Genomic DNA, 17,283 nt, shown 5'->3' on the forward strand with positions numbered 1-17,283 from the left:
CGCTTTTTTTATTTTCCCGTATTCACCCTATTCTGATAAGAACTGAAACTCATTCATGGTAGCTTAGGACATGGCAGCACGAGCTACATGCATCATTCGTCGTTAAATTTATGCCCAGCATTTAAATCGATGTAAAATGTTTCCTTTTCGCTTACTAAAGTGTTATTTACACTATTTGCCGGGGAATTGAAAGCACAAATGGATGAAATTGTCAGTTGTCTGTGCACATGGTGGGAATTGGTAGTGAGCTCGTTTCATTTGATATACTTCGATTTAACAAAGGAATTTTCCAGATTATATATTCAGGAGTAGAAAACTTCCTGGTCGTGCAGAATTAAACTACTGTTAAATTGAAAGGCAATGCAACGAGCTGAAGTAAGAAATATTGGAAAGTACACTCAATACTATTATGGCTGATGTTCAAAACTCATTCAAAACTCGGGCATATTAATTTCACTCGCCGTAATTGCGAGTGTGTCATCGTGGGAGTCGGTGAGTAGATGCTCAATATCAGCTACGAATTACATGCACTCCCAAATTACCGTGATTATCCTTTTTGTTATCTTTCGCTGGTTAGGCTACATGTGGAATATGTTTCAAGCTTATGGGATCTTAATGAAGTTGGATTAACAGCCAAATTGCGTGCAGCGGAGAGGAGCTAGATTTATAAGTCAATGCTATGATAAACTTAGTAGCTTATCCAAAGTATTATCCCCATCGTATTACGATAGGCGAGATCATGTGAATAGAATTATAGAGATTAAGTGTAGAACGAATAGATTTAAGATTTCATTTTTTCCACGAACGATTTCCACGCGCCCTTGCGGCGGCTTGCGGACTATTATGTAGATGTATGTAGATGTAGATGATACGGGATCAGAATAACATTGTCCGACCGCTGCAGGGTCATATTCGGATCAAAATTAGCCTGGTGTGTATTCACCCCCAGTCACACATCCTAGCGATGGCTTGCAGGGTACTAATACATCTAAAAATATCTATACATGCTGATAACAGAGTTTCTAATTACGGCGTTACTATTAAAGTTAAAATTTACGATGGGTTTGGAAGGGGAAGGTGGACTTGACCTATACTCATCAAGGGATACCAGTTCATTTGGAGAATATTATAACTTGCAAATGTTTTCATTGTTTGAGTTTTTGAATGCCCTGTGACGTATGGGCACAGATGCGAAACGTCGGGAGAAACGGAAACATACACAATCGATCAAGTGAAATATTTAGTATTAGACGTTTTCGCAGTAACAGTAATATGCATGTTCAGGGAACGTGTGCGTATTCCAATCAAAATTTATTACTCACATTAGGTGAAATTAAAAAGGAAACATGCTTGGGTTGTAAGAAAAATATTAATGGCATATGGAATCTTGCACGAATCGTACTTTACCCTCCATATATTCAAGTGTTTAACAACATGCAAAAATATTTGTTATTATATGCCACATTCGTAGCACTGGGAGGGTATTCGAAATACTTGTTTACGTTAATATTCGTGATCAGATGAAAATCTCATTAAAGCAGGGATCCAGAATTGAAATGTTTTCTTGGTTTCTGATCCTAGCTTGTCATTCTTTCATCATCTTTCGATAGCTATTCAATCGGCGCCGGAACTAAATCGGTCATGGAACTTCGACTGATCAGCACTTGCAACCATGCCAAGCACACATGGGCAGCTACGAATCTCCTGGAACCCGTATCTAGCTCTTGTTTGCCGTACGCGTCAGCCGTATTTCCCTAGGAATATTTTGGAATACACTGATGACTATGTCAGGTCATTTTTTTCATTGCTCGCATGTTTAATAATTTATTTAATGGCAATTAAAAAAATATACTTTATTCCTTGAATGACACCCCTATAGCAACATGCAAGCAGAATACAAACAATGTTTGATTATTTTCGTCATGTGTACTTACGGCATAATTTTTCCTTGAAATGGTAGTCCTAGACAACATGATAATTTGAATCCTGCCATAATAGCATGGGGCGTAATGTGTAGAGCTATAGGCTGTTGACCGGGGGTTCCAATTGCGATCCCAGGTGACGTGACCTGAGCACCCTTCAGTTCAGGTTCCACAAAGCCTTACCTAACCTTCCTGGAAAACCACAGGCGACGCAGTGAAAGGAACTGCTCCCCTGCCCTGGTGCATGAATTCAACACGCCGCTCGGATAATTAGAGGGAAGATCTACCCTCGCTTGACCGATATTCGGTTTGATTACAATGATTTATGCTTGGTCCAAACGATCAAATCTCATGTTCAGTCATAGTGGACGCTAATGAATGAATGACATTATTTTGATTTGATTAAGAGTGACAAGGAGAGCGATGACACATTTTCAACTTTCTAAGTAATGTCTTTATCGGTGTTTTTATTTCCTACGAATCTAACCAACGTCAAATCGGTGGCTTATGAGGGGTTCTTTTGGGCACGTCTTTGATCACAACCGCCTTTTCAAAGGAATCACACGGTAGAGCATATGTTATAAGGCAAAGGCGAATGATAGGCAAGTGGAGTGAAAACGCCAACGGTAGGTAATCATCCCGCACAAGTATGACTCATTCACCCTTTATAATACTGCCCAATTACTTGGAGTGAATCGTTGACAATTTAGCCAATAATATTTAGAGACCCTTGTACATACTACATACATACCCATTTTTTTACAAGAATTTTATTGACGATATACTTACACCGACTTAATAATCTTCAAAGTATGCTCATTGAGCTGCTACACACTTAGTATAACGTTGCTCCCATTCCCCGTACGCCCGCTGGAAATTTTCTTTGGGGATGCCGTTGATGAACCTCGTCCAAGCCTCTTGAACGGCCTTTATCGAGTCAAAACGTCGTCCCTTGAGGGGGAAGAAGAAGAAGTCCGGTGGTGCCAGATCGGGAGACGGGCGGGTGCGTCAACGTGGCAACGCCGTATTTGGCCAGGAGCTGTCTGACGACGAGCGCGCCATGGCACGGCGCGTTGTCATGATGAAGCACCCAGCAGTTTGCGATGGCCGGTCGGACTCTTTTCACGCGTTCTCGGAGGCGAGTGAGCACCTGCACGTAAAAGTTCCTCACAGCACAGCAGTGTCCTCACTCTGTCCACATTCGTGTCGGTTCTTGCCGTCGACGGCCGTCCGGAGCGATGGTCGTCTTCAACGAGCTCCCTACCCTATTTAAACAACTTGTGCCACTCAAATACTGTGGAACGGCTTAAGGCAGTGTCCCCATAAGCTTGCTTGATCATATCGAGGGTTTCAGTTGCCGTCTTCCCGAGTTTCGCGCAAAACTTCACGAAATAACGTTGCTCTAAATTCAGATTCATTTTGTTTTTCGACGCGGAAAAAAAACTTGCTTCACTAAAAACGGTGTCCTCACTCAACGACAGCCCGCAGGACTGAGGTTAGTGTCGGTCTGTTGCTAAGAGCCCCCCCACCTTACTCTGCCAGGCAGACCCCCCTCCACCGCTCCGTTCGCGCCAGAGAAAATCAGTCCTACCACTTTTGGGTGCACTCCTGTATGACCCTACGGCGATCGGGCAATGCTATTCTGATCCCTTAGTGCTCGTGGAAAAATGATTTATTTAGGTTCAGCATTCATTATTCACTTACTTTGCTATAATTGCTACTAAATATTAAAAAATCCCTTATTCATAAGTTCTCACAATCGTTTCTCTTAACTAAGTATACAGAAATTCTAATCGTTTTCTCCTTATTTTTAAATACGATATAATATATTTCAGAGACACCCACTTTCCGGTAACTTGTGCTTCTCAATTAATATATGACGAAAGTTTTGTATCCAGCCCAGAAATCACTGGCTATGAAACCTAACAAAATGGAGGTTCTCGCTTCCGAGCAAAATGTTATTAAATTATGTTTCACATCTGATTATCATTCTTTAACTTGGATGGGATAAACTTGATACTCGAAGGCTCAAAGTTAGTTTAGAATTAGGATTACTGTTTTGTTGATTCACAACCAAAATCAATGAAATATTTAATGATTCAATCGCTGTCATACGATGATGTAAAAATTGTGAGATATTATGTCAAACCGTGAGAATTCATACTTTGTTATTTTCCCCTTCAACATACCTAAAGTGTTGGACAAAAGAATATTACAAAGGTGTACTCTCATGAAGGAGCAAATTGATATGCCTCCCCTTAGCATGCTGAATCGTATACTATATTTATACCTAGGAACTTACTAGTAATCACCAAGCATTTTAGACGGCTGTTTTTGAGAATGAATCAAGGGAGGAATGCGAGGGAGAATCGTAAGCTTTTAATTATCACTAAAAGTAATCCAGATTGAAAATTAAATTTTATTTGTTATTCTTAAGACTTCTCCACGTAGTCACCATCTAAAATTGTATATTTCTCCTAGCGAAACTTGACCTTTCGAAGGTATCTACACAATACCCCGCAAGCCGCCGCAAGGGCGTGTGACGGGGGGGGGGGTGTTAGGTCACCAGCCATGCATTTACAAACACAATCATAACACTGCTGGAAGAAAGTTAATCAAACGAAAGGAGGTACTTGCATGCAAGAATATAGGGCAGAAATGACAAAATTTCAATGCTACATCGCGTTGATTGCCGGTCGTGCCGTGATTGCTCCTGAAAAGGAGCCAGTAACCGTGGAAGCTAGCTTGCTGACACCTTTGACAACAGCATTGTTCCGTAAATAATTTTCCACCCTTACTGCCGCAGCTAATATCAGTCTTATCCATGAACATTTGGATGGTTGCTCCTCGGTCAAACTCCTATGATATGGTCCTCCACTTTTTTCACTGTGGCAGCATCGCCCGTGTGGTGATGGCCTTCCGCTCCTTGAATCGTCGTCTTTGAAGGATATGCAGCTCGTACCTCAGTAAGAATTTTCCAGCCTTATATTCATGCGAAGAAATTCCTAAATGACAGTGTACTTGGAAATTTATTACGAACTATATATAGTATTATTGATTGAGCAAAGGGTAGTGCATTGTACAATAATATTTCTTTGTTTAATTAATGCAATGAACAAAAACTGGGGTGTTTAAAACATAATTATTAGATTCTTGTTTCTTCGGATGAGTACACGGATTCCATAGTTCAAGGTAAATAAATCACACAGAAACGTCCCAGAACTATATTGCCTTTATTTAAGTACTTAATTTCCAGTCATCATGTACATGGTTCTATAAATATCAATTGATTTACTTTTGATCTAAAAATGAAGGCAACTGAACTGCTTCTAACATAATATCGTTATTTCATGACAGCAATATTTTTAAGCTAATATTGAGAGAGCTTTATTACCGTAATGGTGCTCTATTAACAATCCTAATTCCTTTCTACATTTGGATAAATAAACCTTTCCTTATGAAATAACTTAGATATTTTTCACCACTTTAAAATCATAATTTTTTATAAAAGGATATATTGTAACTCTCTTTTTTTAGATTATATTATATACATTTTAATAAAAATAAAAAAATAGCACTGAAAATGTTCCATGTGAGTGTCGTTGGAAAAGTAGATATAGCCACAATTATAAAACGTAATCATGGAGTAAATACAGTCACAGTAAAGGAGAAAGGGCATGACCTTCACAAAGGAAACCAAATCACCACCAAGTAGAGAGGTATTCCCTAATTACTCTGAGGAGTTTAAGAGACACACTCCTCCTAAACAATTGCACTTTTAACATTTTTGGTTGATGGGCGACTCGATGGTATACTATGATGAAATTCACTATACTCGAGCAGGTACTTCATTGTGTATGCGTGTATGTATATATATATATATATATATATATATATATATATATATATATATATGTGTACGCATACATACACACGCAAATATATAGTCGAACTAAACAGAGAAAAAATAAACGAAGAATTCAAAGAAGACAATTTTAAATTGTCATTTGTCACACAATCGCCTATTTTGTAAAGAAAAGTAGGAATGAAACAATAGATTCCTGTTCTACATTCTGAAGGTTTTGATTGTGCATCTACCAAAAACTTAAAAAAACCAACTGTGATAGTAAGTTAATTTTTTGTTTCTAAGTTTAAAAAGACTATTTATTAGTTCATGTAACCAAGTCTGTGAGATGTTCTTTTCACTTCTTTGTCAATAGACTCAATGTTGATATCAGCAAAATGGTACCTGTCTCGGTATAGCGCTTGTGAATTATTTTTAAAAAATTACAAATTCTTCATCCAATCAAGAACTCGCCAACAGTTAAGTTTTCCGAGATCTTCTAAATGCGAACGCCGAAATCTTCAGCCGACGAATGCAGGAAATCCCGCGTAGCCACCTGGGAAATATCCAGGGAATGCCGGTGCAACTACCGGCGCCACCGGCGCCGAAGTGGTGACGTACGTGGTGACGACCGTCGGCACCACTTTGGTGGAGTAGAGAGTGGAATAGACAGTCTTGGCTCCGAAGGTGAGTTTCAGGATCTTGGAGTCCGTACTTGTGACCATGGTTTGCTGCACGATCGGCTGGCTCGTGATGGTGAACTGCGGCTGGGGCAGGAACGGGTTGTTGGGGATCAAAGGCTGGGGGGGTGGGATCACGGCGCTCGGTAGGGATCCGGGGGCCACCGTCGTTCCGTACTCGTATTCAGTCTTGCTGACCGTAGCGATGGGCCTTGATATGGTGCTGAAGAGTGTCGTGGCGCCGTTCCAAACGGGAATCACGTGGGATTCGTACAGGGTCTCCAACTTGAGCACTGGTCTGGAGGTGGTGATGATCTGCGGGGCCGCCCCAGGGTTGAGGAGCCTCAGCAGGGCAAGTTGCTGCAGTTGTTCCGGGCTCAGCTGAGGCGTCGCCTGGGAGATTGCCGAGGAGGCGGCCGTGGATGACACGCTGGTGGGCGCGGCCGACGACTTCCTCGCCCTCTCGGCTGCGGTCACGTCGAACTCCGACCCCACGTTGGCGAGGTCAAGGTCAGGGGGAAGGACAAGCCTGAGGGCGGGGTCGTCGTCCTCGCTATCATTTTCGCCCACCTCTAGCTCCGACTCGAGCAGCTCCGACCCTGCTTCCTCCAGCTTGGTGTTGAACTCCTTGAGTCTCTTGCTGGCCACGAAGTGGAACAGCTCGCTCGGAGGAAGCGTTTTAATGGCCGTGACGAGTCTAGTGACGTGGTAAGACTGGACAAGGGTCATGAGTGATGTGGTGGCCGTCTCGATGAGGTTGGTCTCACCGTCATAGCGCCTGACGATTGGGAGGACGTGCGTCTTGAGGAGAAGCTGGGTCGTGTTGAAGGTCTCGGTCATGGTCTCCAGGGGTGGGGTGGGGACGCTGGGGTCGGTCAGGGTGACCGCGGGGAGGGTGGCGATGCTGGCGTCTGGAAGGAGGTTTTCGTACCGCAGGGGCTGGGTTGCGGTGGCAGCCAGAATGTTCTCGGTCAGTGGTTCGCTGGCGGAGGGGATTTGGGTCAAGCCAGGAGTGGCTGTCGTTGTGGACTCCAGGTTACGGGCTTGGGTGGAAGTAACGGTGATGAACCTCGTGTTTTTTACGGTACCGACCTGTGTGCGACAAGAGAGGGCATTGTATGGTCACTATTCCTTCCGTAAGGGCGCTGTTCACACCATATAGACACATAGACATACATAGGCACAAACGTACATTGTTATCATTATTAATTTACGAACGACGAAGTAGTTGTATCACTCTTAGAGTCATAGAAATACGTCATTGAAACTTAAAAAAATAAGAAAAACTCGCATCATGTGCCACTGGCCACTGGTAAACACCCACTATCACATGTTTGCCAGTGGCCAATGGGAGACATATTTACCTGTGGCATGGATACATAGTACTTTATTAAGATGAAACTGAAATGTGAACAGTTTCTGGGTAATTTGGAATTTTATAAATTTTTTTGACGATTTCAAAAGAAGAAAATTATCATAAAATCTCTGTCAATTGGCTTCTACATTTATATTTCATATTCAATTGCATGTGGATATAAGTTTTGCCTCTCCATTTTTTCAAGGGTCTTTAATGAACATCCATGCGTGCGTAGGATCAAAATTTAAAGATGCCATGTAACCTCATTTCTATATGAGGATGATCATGAAGGAATTCCACAAAGTTAAGCCTGGAACTGTTAACTCATTTCTATTAACTAATTTTTAGAAAAATAATTTTAGGGCAAATATTACAATCACAATTTAAAAAATGCACGAATGACATGAACAGATTTTGAATTTTGAAATTTTATCTCAAAGAGTGGTTGACATTGTCAGGAAGAAAAATTTTTAGTTGGCTTTCAATGTACATCTTTACGATAAACTCTCAGGAGAATTAAAAATGAGCTCGTCCCCGTTTTAACTTATGCTCCCGGTAGGTAAATTTACTTTAGTATATTATTATATTAAATATTTATATGAATAAATGTAATTTTATATTATATTATATAAATCTAATTCATTTTATAATCATTCATATGAGAATGGATATTACAATTCACTTAGGGTAAAATAATTGTGATATATTATTCATTTAATCAAATTACTGAAAACCTTTTTAAGGAATAATAGACGAACATTATTATAATAAATATTTATACAAATATAGAGAGTATAAGAAAAATCCTCGTTGGCATTGGTTTCAACGAACCTGGAAAGTGTATGGTGACTTGATGGTGGCGATTTCGTAATAGATGTTCTTGAAGTCCGCGGGCGTTGAGATCTCCACGTTGATGGTCTCCTCGGTGAGAAGGGGAGGCGTAGGAGTCGCGGACGAAGGTGTCGCCTGGATCTCGTCCAGTTCGTCTTCCCTCTCCTCTCCCCCGGACGTCACCACAGTCACGACCTTCTTGACCGCCCCGGGGACGCCCACGTCCTCCTCGTCCTCTTCGTAGCCCAGCGGAAGGGCAGCGGCGAGGTTGGCGTCGGGTCCAACATCCTCCTCCGATTGCCTCCTGATGCTGATCCTGGGCTTCGGGGACGTCTTGTATTGCCACCTGCCCGTGGGTCGGGCCAACTTGAACTTGTAGAGGCTGGTGGTGTGTGCGGAGGCGGCCGCACCGCTTGCCTGGATACCGTGGTGCTCGTGGTGGGAGGCCTGGGACGCTTGGGAGTTGTAGTTCCTGGGCTTGAAGCCCCCCCTTCGCCCGCTCCCGAAGTTGGACGACTCGGGTTCGCTTCTCGCGTAGGTACTCGCGGGGGCGGCGGGGGCGGCGGCGGCCGTGGGGCGGAAACCACCGGAGCGGCTCCTGCTGAACCTTCGGCCCCCGGAAGTTGACGAGGCCCGAACGGGGGAGTCGCTGAAGACGGAGACGGTTGCTAGTTCGGTTGTGCTAGAGGTTCGTCCGAAACGGGAGTTGTTGAACCTGTCCCGGGACACACAGGGATTGAAACGTGTCGTGCCGACGTCGCTTAATGTCTTCATGCGTCGTGAATTACGAACTATTCGATTGCGTTTGTAAATATGCCAGAAATAATGCGCCGCTTCTTGTACGATCGAGGTCAAATTTCAGAGAAAAAGCGAATCACTCGAGTAATTGGCGCAACCTATTTTCATTGATATAATGTCATTATTAAAATACTAAAAATGCTTTAACATCTTTGAAAATTTATGAAGAATGTCTGCCAAGAATTAAATGTCGTTATCTCAATATATTTGGTATTGGAAAAAAATCTCCTAGTTATTTGTCGTACTATATAAAACGCGAATGGTAGCGCGGTCTAAGTTATTGCAAATGAGATTCGTAACCCTGAAAAATCCAGGTATTTACAAAGTATTCCGACTAAGTTTCATGATTTACATTGACTTCGATGCATTTGCAATAAGGAATATTGCCGTACCAACTGTTTGGATTCTAAAAATATATTATAATATTTCGTCTCTTTTTTTAAATCTCAATATTTATGAAATATATTACATAAATTATTTGGTAATGCAATAGTTAGATTAAAACGTATATTAATTTCAATACGTCCTTTAGAATATTAATTCATACACACAAATTTATAAGATATTTTGTAAATATTACTGAGGTTAATTTTTTATTGAAGATCGTGAGAGCTGATGACTAAGGCAAGTGTGATATCACACTTTTCAGATACAACGCAATGATGAGGAACATTTTAATTTAATAGCGATATCCAAAAGTTGGAGGTTATAGTAGAGGAAATCATGACTGGTAAACATGATTAAAGTTTGGAACGAATTAATAAGTAAATTGATCGTAAATAGCATTTCATAAATACCCATTTGACGAAAGGTCTTTCAGAATATTGAATTAGTGAAGTGAAAGGGAAAGTGAGGTCTATATCTCAGTGGAAATGGAGAAGATAATTAGTTTCATGCTCATGGGTTTATTTACAGGTTTATTAATTGATTATCGCTTTTAGTTGCCAAGGAAGTATCCCGGGACATCTCAGGAACAACTTCAGTTTTTATAGAGTCACCTCTTAGCCCAAATTTATAACATTTCATAGAAAAACATCTAATATGATATTTTATAAGACTTCATTATTAATTGAAATTAAAAAGAAAAGTTTATTTAGTAAAGAGAACATGACAAGTTATAATAACAATACAAAATTAATAGGTTAAATTTTTTCATGCATTTTATTTGGTTATTCACGTTTCAATCACTGTGCTATTCTAGGTAATGAAGTGATTTGTAGAATTTTAATGAATAAAATTATGAAAATTCAGCTGGAGAGTATTAAAACGTAGTTTTTGAAGACACATAATTACATGTTCTGATAATTTACCCTCTTTAAATAATGTTTAGATAAAATTTGCTCATGCATTCTACAATTGTAAAAACCACTGAGTTTAGGAACAAATGAAAAAATGTCCATACTAAAATTAAAAATGCAAATTTGTAATGCATATAAAATTTGATTATATAAAAATTTATTCTTGGAGTTAAATCAGAATGGGAAACAAATATTAAGTGGAATGTTAGAGTGAGCTCATGAAGTTGTTATATAAATTAAAGAGTCATTAGAATAAGCAAGCAGTTCAACAGATTCTGAGAAAATTTAATCAGAAAAACTCCTCTTATTCCAGTTTAGTTACATCTAGATAAAGTTATTTCAACAATTGAAATTTAGTGAAAAGTGAATTTACCTTATCCTAGGGATATTGTAACAGGAATTTAGTTTAGAATAGGCATGGAGTACAGTTTACACCGTTTACAATGCCAGTGAATATTAATTATTTAAGTAACTTCACAAAAATATTTATCTCAAAAATAAAAACATTTGCCCAATTGTGTCGAAGATTACGCCGAAATCATGCGCCAAGAACACACTTAATTTTCCCTATACACTAATGAACTCATAGTTTTGACTGAATATATGATCGGCCCTTGCGATCTAATTGCTTATGGATTTTTGAGGATGGCTTTATTGAATATCAAAAACATAACGCTATAATTTGACTTCTTGATTAAAATTAGTTGCCTTCAGCAATTAGTTCATCTTCAGCCAATTGGTTTTGGAGTCTGACTGGCGAAAACATCAATGGGAAATCAATAAAATTGCTTAACATAGAAATTTTCAGAAATATTCACCTCTTTTACCGGAGAATATTAAAAGTTTAGAGAAATACTAGGCCTTGGGATGGGCCTTTTGTTATGAGTCACACACATCCCCTTGTGTCATTCATTAATGTTTTCATAGAGGGTAGTGAGAACAAAGGATCGTGCCAAAATTAATTCGTTTACCACCACCTAGAGGTTCAGGAATATAACTCCGTTTGTATTGGCAACGTCGAATAAAAGAGTCACCGTAAAAACAAATGGAAAATGTATCCAAAAGGTTGTTGTGGCAGGGTCACGGGAATGAAATTTGATATTTCTTCTTTAATTTCCGGCATTTCTTCTTGAGAGAGTAATCTTATAATTATACGAGGTTCGTTTAAAAGTATCGGTAAACATTTTTTCATTGCGTGCGCATGAAGTAGTGAATTCAGACCGTCGGTTTTTAAGTGTGCGCCTGACTGTAGATTGATTGTATTGGCATTGATAAGATAACAATGCACTCCATTATCACTGAAAATTTGAGAATGCGAAATGTCTGCGCTAAACTCGGCCTCCCAAAGGTCTTTAGACAGACGACCAAGAGCAGAGTCAAATGCCTCCTTGTGAGCAACTTCTGCAATGTCACTGCGACGATTCCCCAACCCCCTTGAAGTCCCGAATTGGCGCCACAACAGCAGATTTTTTCCTATTCCCAAAAGTGAAATCCTACCTCCAAGGACACTACCATGGGAACCCAAATTCCATCAAGAAAGCTAACACGTGTACCCTTACCCGGAATCCGTCAACCAGAGACCCTTCGAGTCGTGGAAAAGCCGCTCTGGCAAATTTGTGTCTCCGTTCAAGGGATTTACTTTGAATAATTTTGAGACATGGTAGAAAAATCCGAAATTAATATATTTTTCCCGAAACATTTCCCGATACTTTTTATACAAACCATGGATTGTGATTATTCGACAAGTTATGACCGACAAGCTCTGAAAGGCTCTGTTAGAATCTCCCGATTAAATCGATTTCAACATTATCGATGAAGCCAAGTGCAGTCCAACGTACCTCTTGGATGGCCTCACGCTGTGATTGGTCCTCGAACTCCGGGGAGACGCCGATTGTTGCTGCTGTGACCTCTTCCCGCCCCCGTAGCCGCCGGACTTCTTCCTTTCCTCCGGTTCTGGGCTAGCGACCCTGTCCTTGTCCTCCCGGGCCAAGGACGGCCTGCCCCGGTTCAGCTTGGAGAGGAAATCCGTCCTCTGGGCGCCTCCGGGCCGCCTCTGCGTGGGTGAGAAGGTTATCTGCGGCTTGTTGGCGTTGGAGGGCGCGGGGTAGACCGCCTCGAGGGGCTGCAAGGCGTCGTGGTCGTCACGGGCGGAGGCGGCGGCGGGGGTGGCGTCGATGACGGGCGGAGCGCCGTGCCTCCGGGCGAAGTCGGGCGCGGCCGTCTTGAGGATCTTCTGGGAGGGTGACGCGTGGATAACCACGGGCTTGGAGTCCTTCCGCGGGTAGATATGTGATGTGCTCTGCAGGATCTGTGCGTACTTCCCGGAGATGAAGGTGCCAACGACGCTGGTCTCGTGCACCGTGGTGATGCCGTCGGCCACCATGGTGCCGCCCATCTTGGTGACCAGTCCCGTGGGGTAGGGATCCTCGTCGTGGGGGTTGCTAGCGCCCGACCTGCCCGAGTTGTGTCCCTTGTTGTGCGCCTTCCCGGGTCGGCCGTTGTGGTGTCCGTGGTGGTGACTGTGGCCCTTGTGCGAAGGCAGGGTTGCCGAAGCTGAGGACAGTCGGGTCTTGACGTCCGTCTGCGTGACCACGTTGACTCGGCTGCGGATCTCCACGGACTGTCTCGTCTTGGGGCGGGTGTTGATCTTTGAGCTAGGCTTGAGGCCGATCACCTGTCGGGAAAAAATAGTTCTAGGTTCAAAAATCAAAGCGCCACATTTCAAGGTTTATTGGTGTAAACATATTGCTGCAAGAAATTTATCCGAAATGCACCCCAAGAATACTGTATGATTTCCAAAAAAACTGCGGAAGAAACCGAAACACCATACATTCAGCGTCGCAGGAATTCAAAGTCGTGCGCGATGCGCCATAGTCCACGAGTTTAGAGCCAACTTTAAACACTAGGGGTGTTCAACCCTTGAAATAATACAAGAAACTTCGGGAGATGCCGCGAGAGTAACTTTTAACGGAGTCATCCTCAAATGCGAATTATAATGCTACGATTACAGAGTGTAAAAAATCATTAGCCTTGACCGGGATTAGAACGCGGATACATATATTGATAGTTGACCTTGATAAGAGCATAAAATATCTAGAATATTTCTGGTAAAAACTGGTCATTTTTAATGGAGTGTTGACATTAACTATGTATGTTAATTAATAATAATTAAGTCTGAATACATTTAACATATCATCAAACAATAATTAGCTATACATGTCATTTGAATTCACGCCCATAAATAGTCATTTTAAAATAACGAGTCCTTGCTTTTGTGTTTGGCATATGCGATGAGGTGATGTCAATGGCATTTTTGCGACTGGAATGGTTTGAACACGTGAAGACAGCTCCGGCGGTTCATCGCGTACACTTCCAAAGGAATATTAACAAACAAATGCTGTTGCGATCTGATTTAGTTTGACAGTCGATGGGAACGTTCCATTCGTTTCCTGAACAATGCTGCTTGTTCACTTAAAATTTATTGACACCTGCCATACGTGAAACCTTTCGTCTTTCATTCATATTTTTAAGGCTGTCCTCTCTGCCATTTCAGTTATTTCCGTGAGCATATTAGGCCTTCCTTCGTACTGCGTGGGGTCATATGTGTTTAAATTAGTTGATAATCGGGATAACATATGCCTTCAACGACCATTTAGCTACCAACACCAAGATATAGAAAGTATTTTTAAATAATAAGAAAGCTGAATATTAAAATAAGACAACATAAATAAGATGAGAACAATAAGTACTCTTGTCATGCTATTGATATACTTTTCATTAGCATGTTTTCCTTTTCAAACCCACAGCTTAGGAAACTAGCCGGGGGTTGGTTACGTTAGGAAATATTTCACAGAGCTCAACTATTTTGCCGGATTATTGATTTTCCCTCTTTTTCCATCTTTCACAGCTCACATAGTACAGGAAAAATTTATGAGAATCATTAATATCTCGCCAAGACATTGAACTTTTTTCTTCCCCTGACCATATAATTCTACTTTTTAATTTGAAAACATTTCTCGCATGATTTTAATGAAAGAGTTTTTAAAGATTAAAACAAAATGAGCAAATAAAATTTAAAAACACGCGATGAACAATGACGTATGAATCACCTATAAGGAAAAGATTGTACTAATTATTACCCCGTAATTATGTTTATGACAGACCCTTAAACAACGAATCCGTTCCAAATTTACAAAGGAAAGAGTGGAAATTTAAAAAAAATAAAAAATGAGGCAATTAACTTTGTATCGTAAAAACTATCAGTAAGATAATTAAAAAAACATTATTTTATTTTTTTAAATATCTTCCCTATGGATTTAAATTTGCTTTTATTGTCTTTTTATTATATTATGAAGATAAATGATTATCCAGAGTGAAATATTAATTTATTCAACTATTGGTAACATTTTAAAGGAGATTTTTCAAGTTGTTGAAAAGTTAAAAGTTTTTTTTTCATTTAACTATATAATTATAAACGCTGTAATTAATTTCAAAATATAAATGCCACCTTTCTCTCAGAGGGAGCTAACTTTTTATGCGAAATTTGCTTCTTTCAGAATTCCATCCTTATGACACCAATGGCGTTCCATTAAAACTGAAGGCATAGAGAAGAGACGCGGAGTACTTCTTCTTCCGAGATATGCTAAAAAAGAAAGGCTCTCCGCTTACCTTGTACGTCTCCTCCACGATCTCAGACGGCTGTCGTGACAAAAAGTTGTAGAACTCGGATCCCACCTGATTGGAGGCCCCACTCTCACCCTCCTCCGATCCCTCCTCCCCTCCGCCGCTCTTTGGCCCCTGGGGGTTCACCTGCGGGGTCGGAGCCTTGTTGGCAACCTCCGCACCAGCCCCACTCGTCCTCACCTCCACAATACTGGACAGGATGACGGGGGGTGCGGCGTCGGAGGGCTGCTTCTTGACGGGGGAGGGGGACGGGGGAGGTGCGGGGGTGGTCTTTGGGGGGGAGGGGGTGGTCTTGGGGGGGGCTGGAGTAGTCTTGGGGGGGGCTGGGGTGGTCTTGGGGGGGGCTGGAGTGGTCTTGGGGGCAGGGGTGGTCTTTGGGGCGGGGGTGGTCTTTGGGGCTGGGGTCGTGCTGGGAGCGGGAGGCGGTGCGGGGGCCTTTGGGACCTCCGCGAGCGGGGCGGGGGGCGGTTCCTTCTTGGCCTCACTGCCGGTCACCACCACCTCCACCACAGACGAGAGGGGCCTGCTCGGTTGGATGGTGGAGGGCAGCGCGAGCGTCTCCGTCGCCGGAGGCCGAGTCTCGATGACGGACTCCGCTTTGGGAGGCTCTGGAAGAGAGACAGAGTCAGAGTCAACTCATCCAGGACATCAACCTTGACTACTTCAACGCTCATTCATACTTTCAACAAATTTTGCCCACTTTAAAATAGTGGTTGGTTATTGATCTGCATTATACGTACATCTACAATACTGTATATATAATAATACTGCATATACGAGTAGATAGCTATACAGAGAATTGGCAGCATGCGTATTCTCAAGGTATGCCGCGAAAACATCGCAGCAATGAATATACGTAGTCACCGAGGATAACGCATTCGAGTGTCGTCAATAACTCCAGAAATCCAATATTTAAATATTACTTCAAAAACCAGGAAAAAACCTTCCCTTACGTCTCCCTATGAATTAAACTCCATAATTAGTGGAAAGAAGTAAATCTGGGATTGAGTAGAAATCAACATAGTGAGATGTGCTCGTTAAAAATCGTGACGTAGCCCCGTCGCGCAGCCGTAAGGACCGAACCATCGAAGGAAGCAAGTCGACAGAGCCGGGTTAATGTCTGGTTGCTCGAGGAGGATGATCATCAATCCGCGGGAGTTAAGGCAGCAAAGTTAAGGTTTGAAAGATCTGCATCAGGCGAATCGTGAAGAAGTTGAATGTAAACGAGAGCACATTTGACATAATACTGGATAATTTGCAAGCAAATCTATGAAACTTGACACGAACTGCCGAAATGATTATATATATATATATATATATATATATATATATATATATATAATATATATGTATATATATATATTATATATATATTATATATATAATATATATAATATATATATATATATATATATATATATATATATATATATATATATATATATATATTATATTATATATATTAGCACTTGAGAGAGGAAAATATATTAACGAACTCCAAAAAGGCCATCCAATTAATAAATGGAAAATTGCAAGTCCCAGGGATTGAGCCAACTCCCTCAGCTTCGGAAGGGACAAGAAGAAAATGGAAATTTGTTTTTCATTTCCTCGTCTTACAAATAAATACAAGAAATAAAACTCATTGGAAAAGAGAACGAGAAAGGGTTTTCAACTAGAAGAATTTTGACTCAAAACATGCTGTGTCACATTATGTATTCATTAAATTTGAAGAGAAGAATTCCGTAGAAATAGAAAAATCACTACATTTTTCTGATTAAAATGCCAAGGGATGACTTTTAAAAAGAAATGGCAAAAGAGAATGTCAGCAGTTAAAAATGAGAAAAAGGAAATTTCCACCAGCACAGTTTTC

At 41.2% G+C, this 17,283-nt stretch overlaps 1 protein-coding gene across 1 annotated transcript in view; it reads right to left on the minus strand.

Moving 5' to 3' along the window:
- Positions 1-5,948: 5,948 nt before the first annotated feature.
- LOC139688573 (uncharacterized) overlaps positions 5,949-17,283 on the minus strand; it is a 490,329-nt gene continuing 478,994 nt past the window's right edge. The window contains exons 5-8 of the mRNA XM_071586126.1: positions 15,399-16,021; positions 12,569-13,404; positions 8,635-9,349; positions 5,949-7,538 (exon numbers count right to left, since the gene is read on the minus strand). Of these exons, the coding sequence (XP_071442227.1) occupies positions 6,288-7,538; positions 8,635-9,349; positions 12,569-13,404; positions 15,399-16,021 (3,425 nt within the window). The 3' untranslated portion in view covers positions 5,949-6,287. The remainder of the gene's footprint in view (positions 7,539-8,634; positions 9,350-12,568; positions 13,405-15,398; positions 16,022-17,283) is intronic.

This window comes from Hetaerina americana, unplaced genomic scaffold (genome assembly GCF_022747635.1).
Source record: "Hetaerina americana unplaced genomic scaffold, ioHetAmer1.1.p SCAF_20, whole genome shotgun sequence".
NCBI lineage: Eukaryota > Metazoa > Arthropoda > Insecta > Odonata > Calopterygidae > Hetaerina > Hetaerina americana.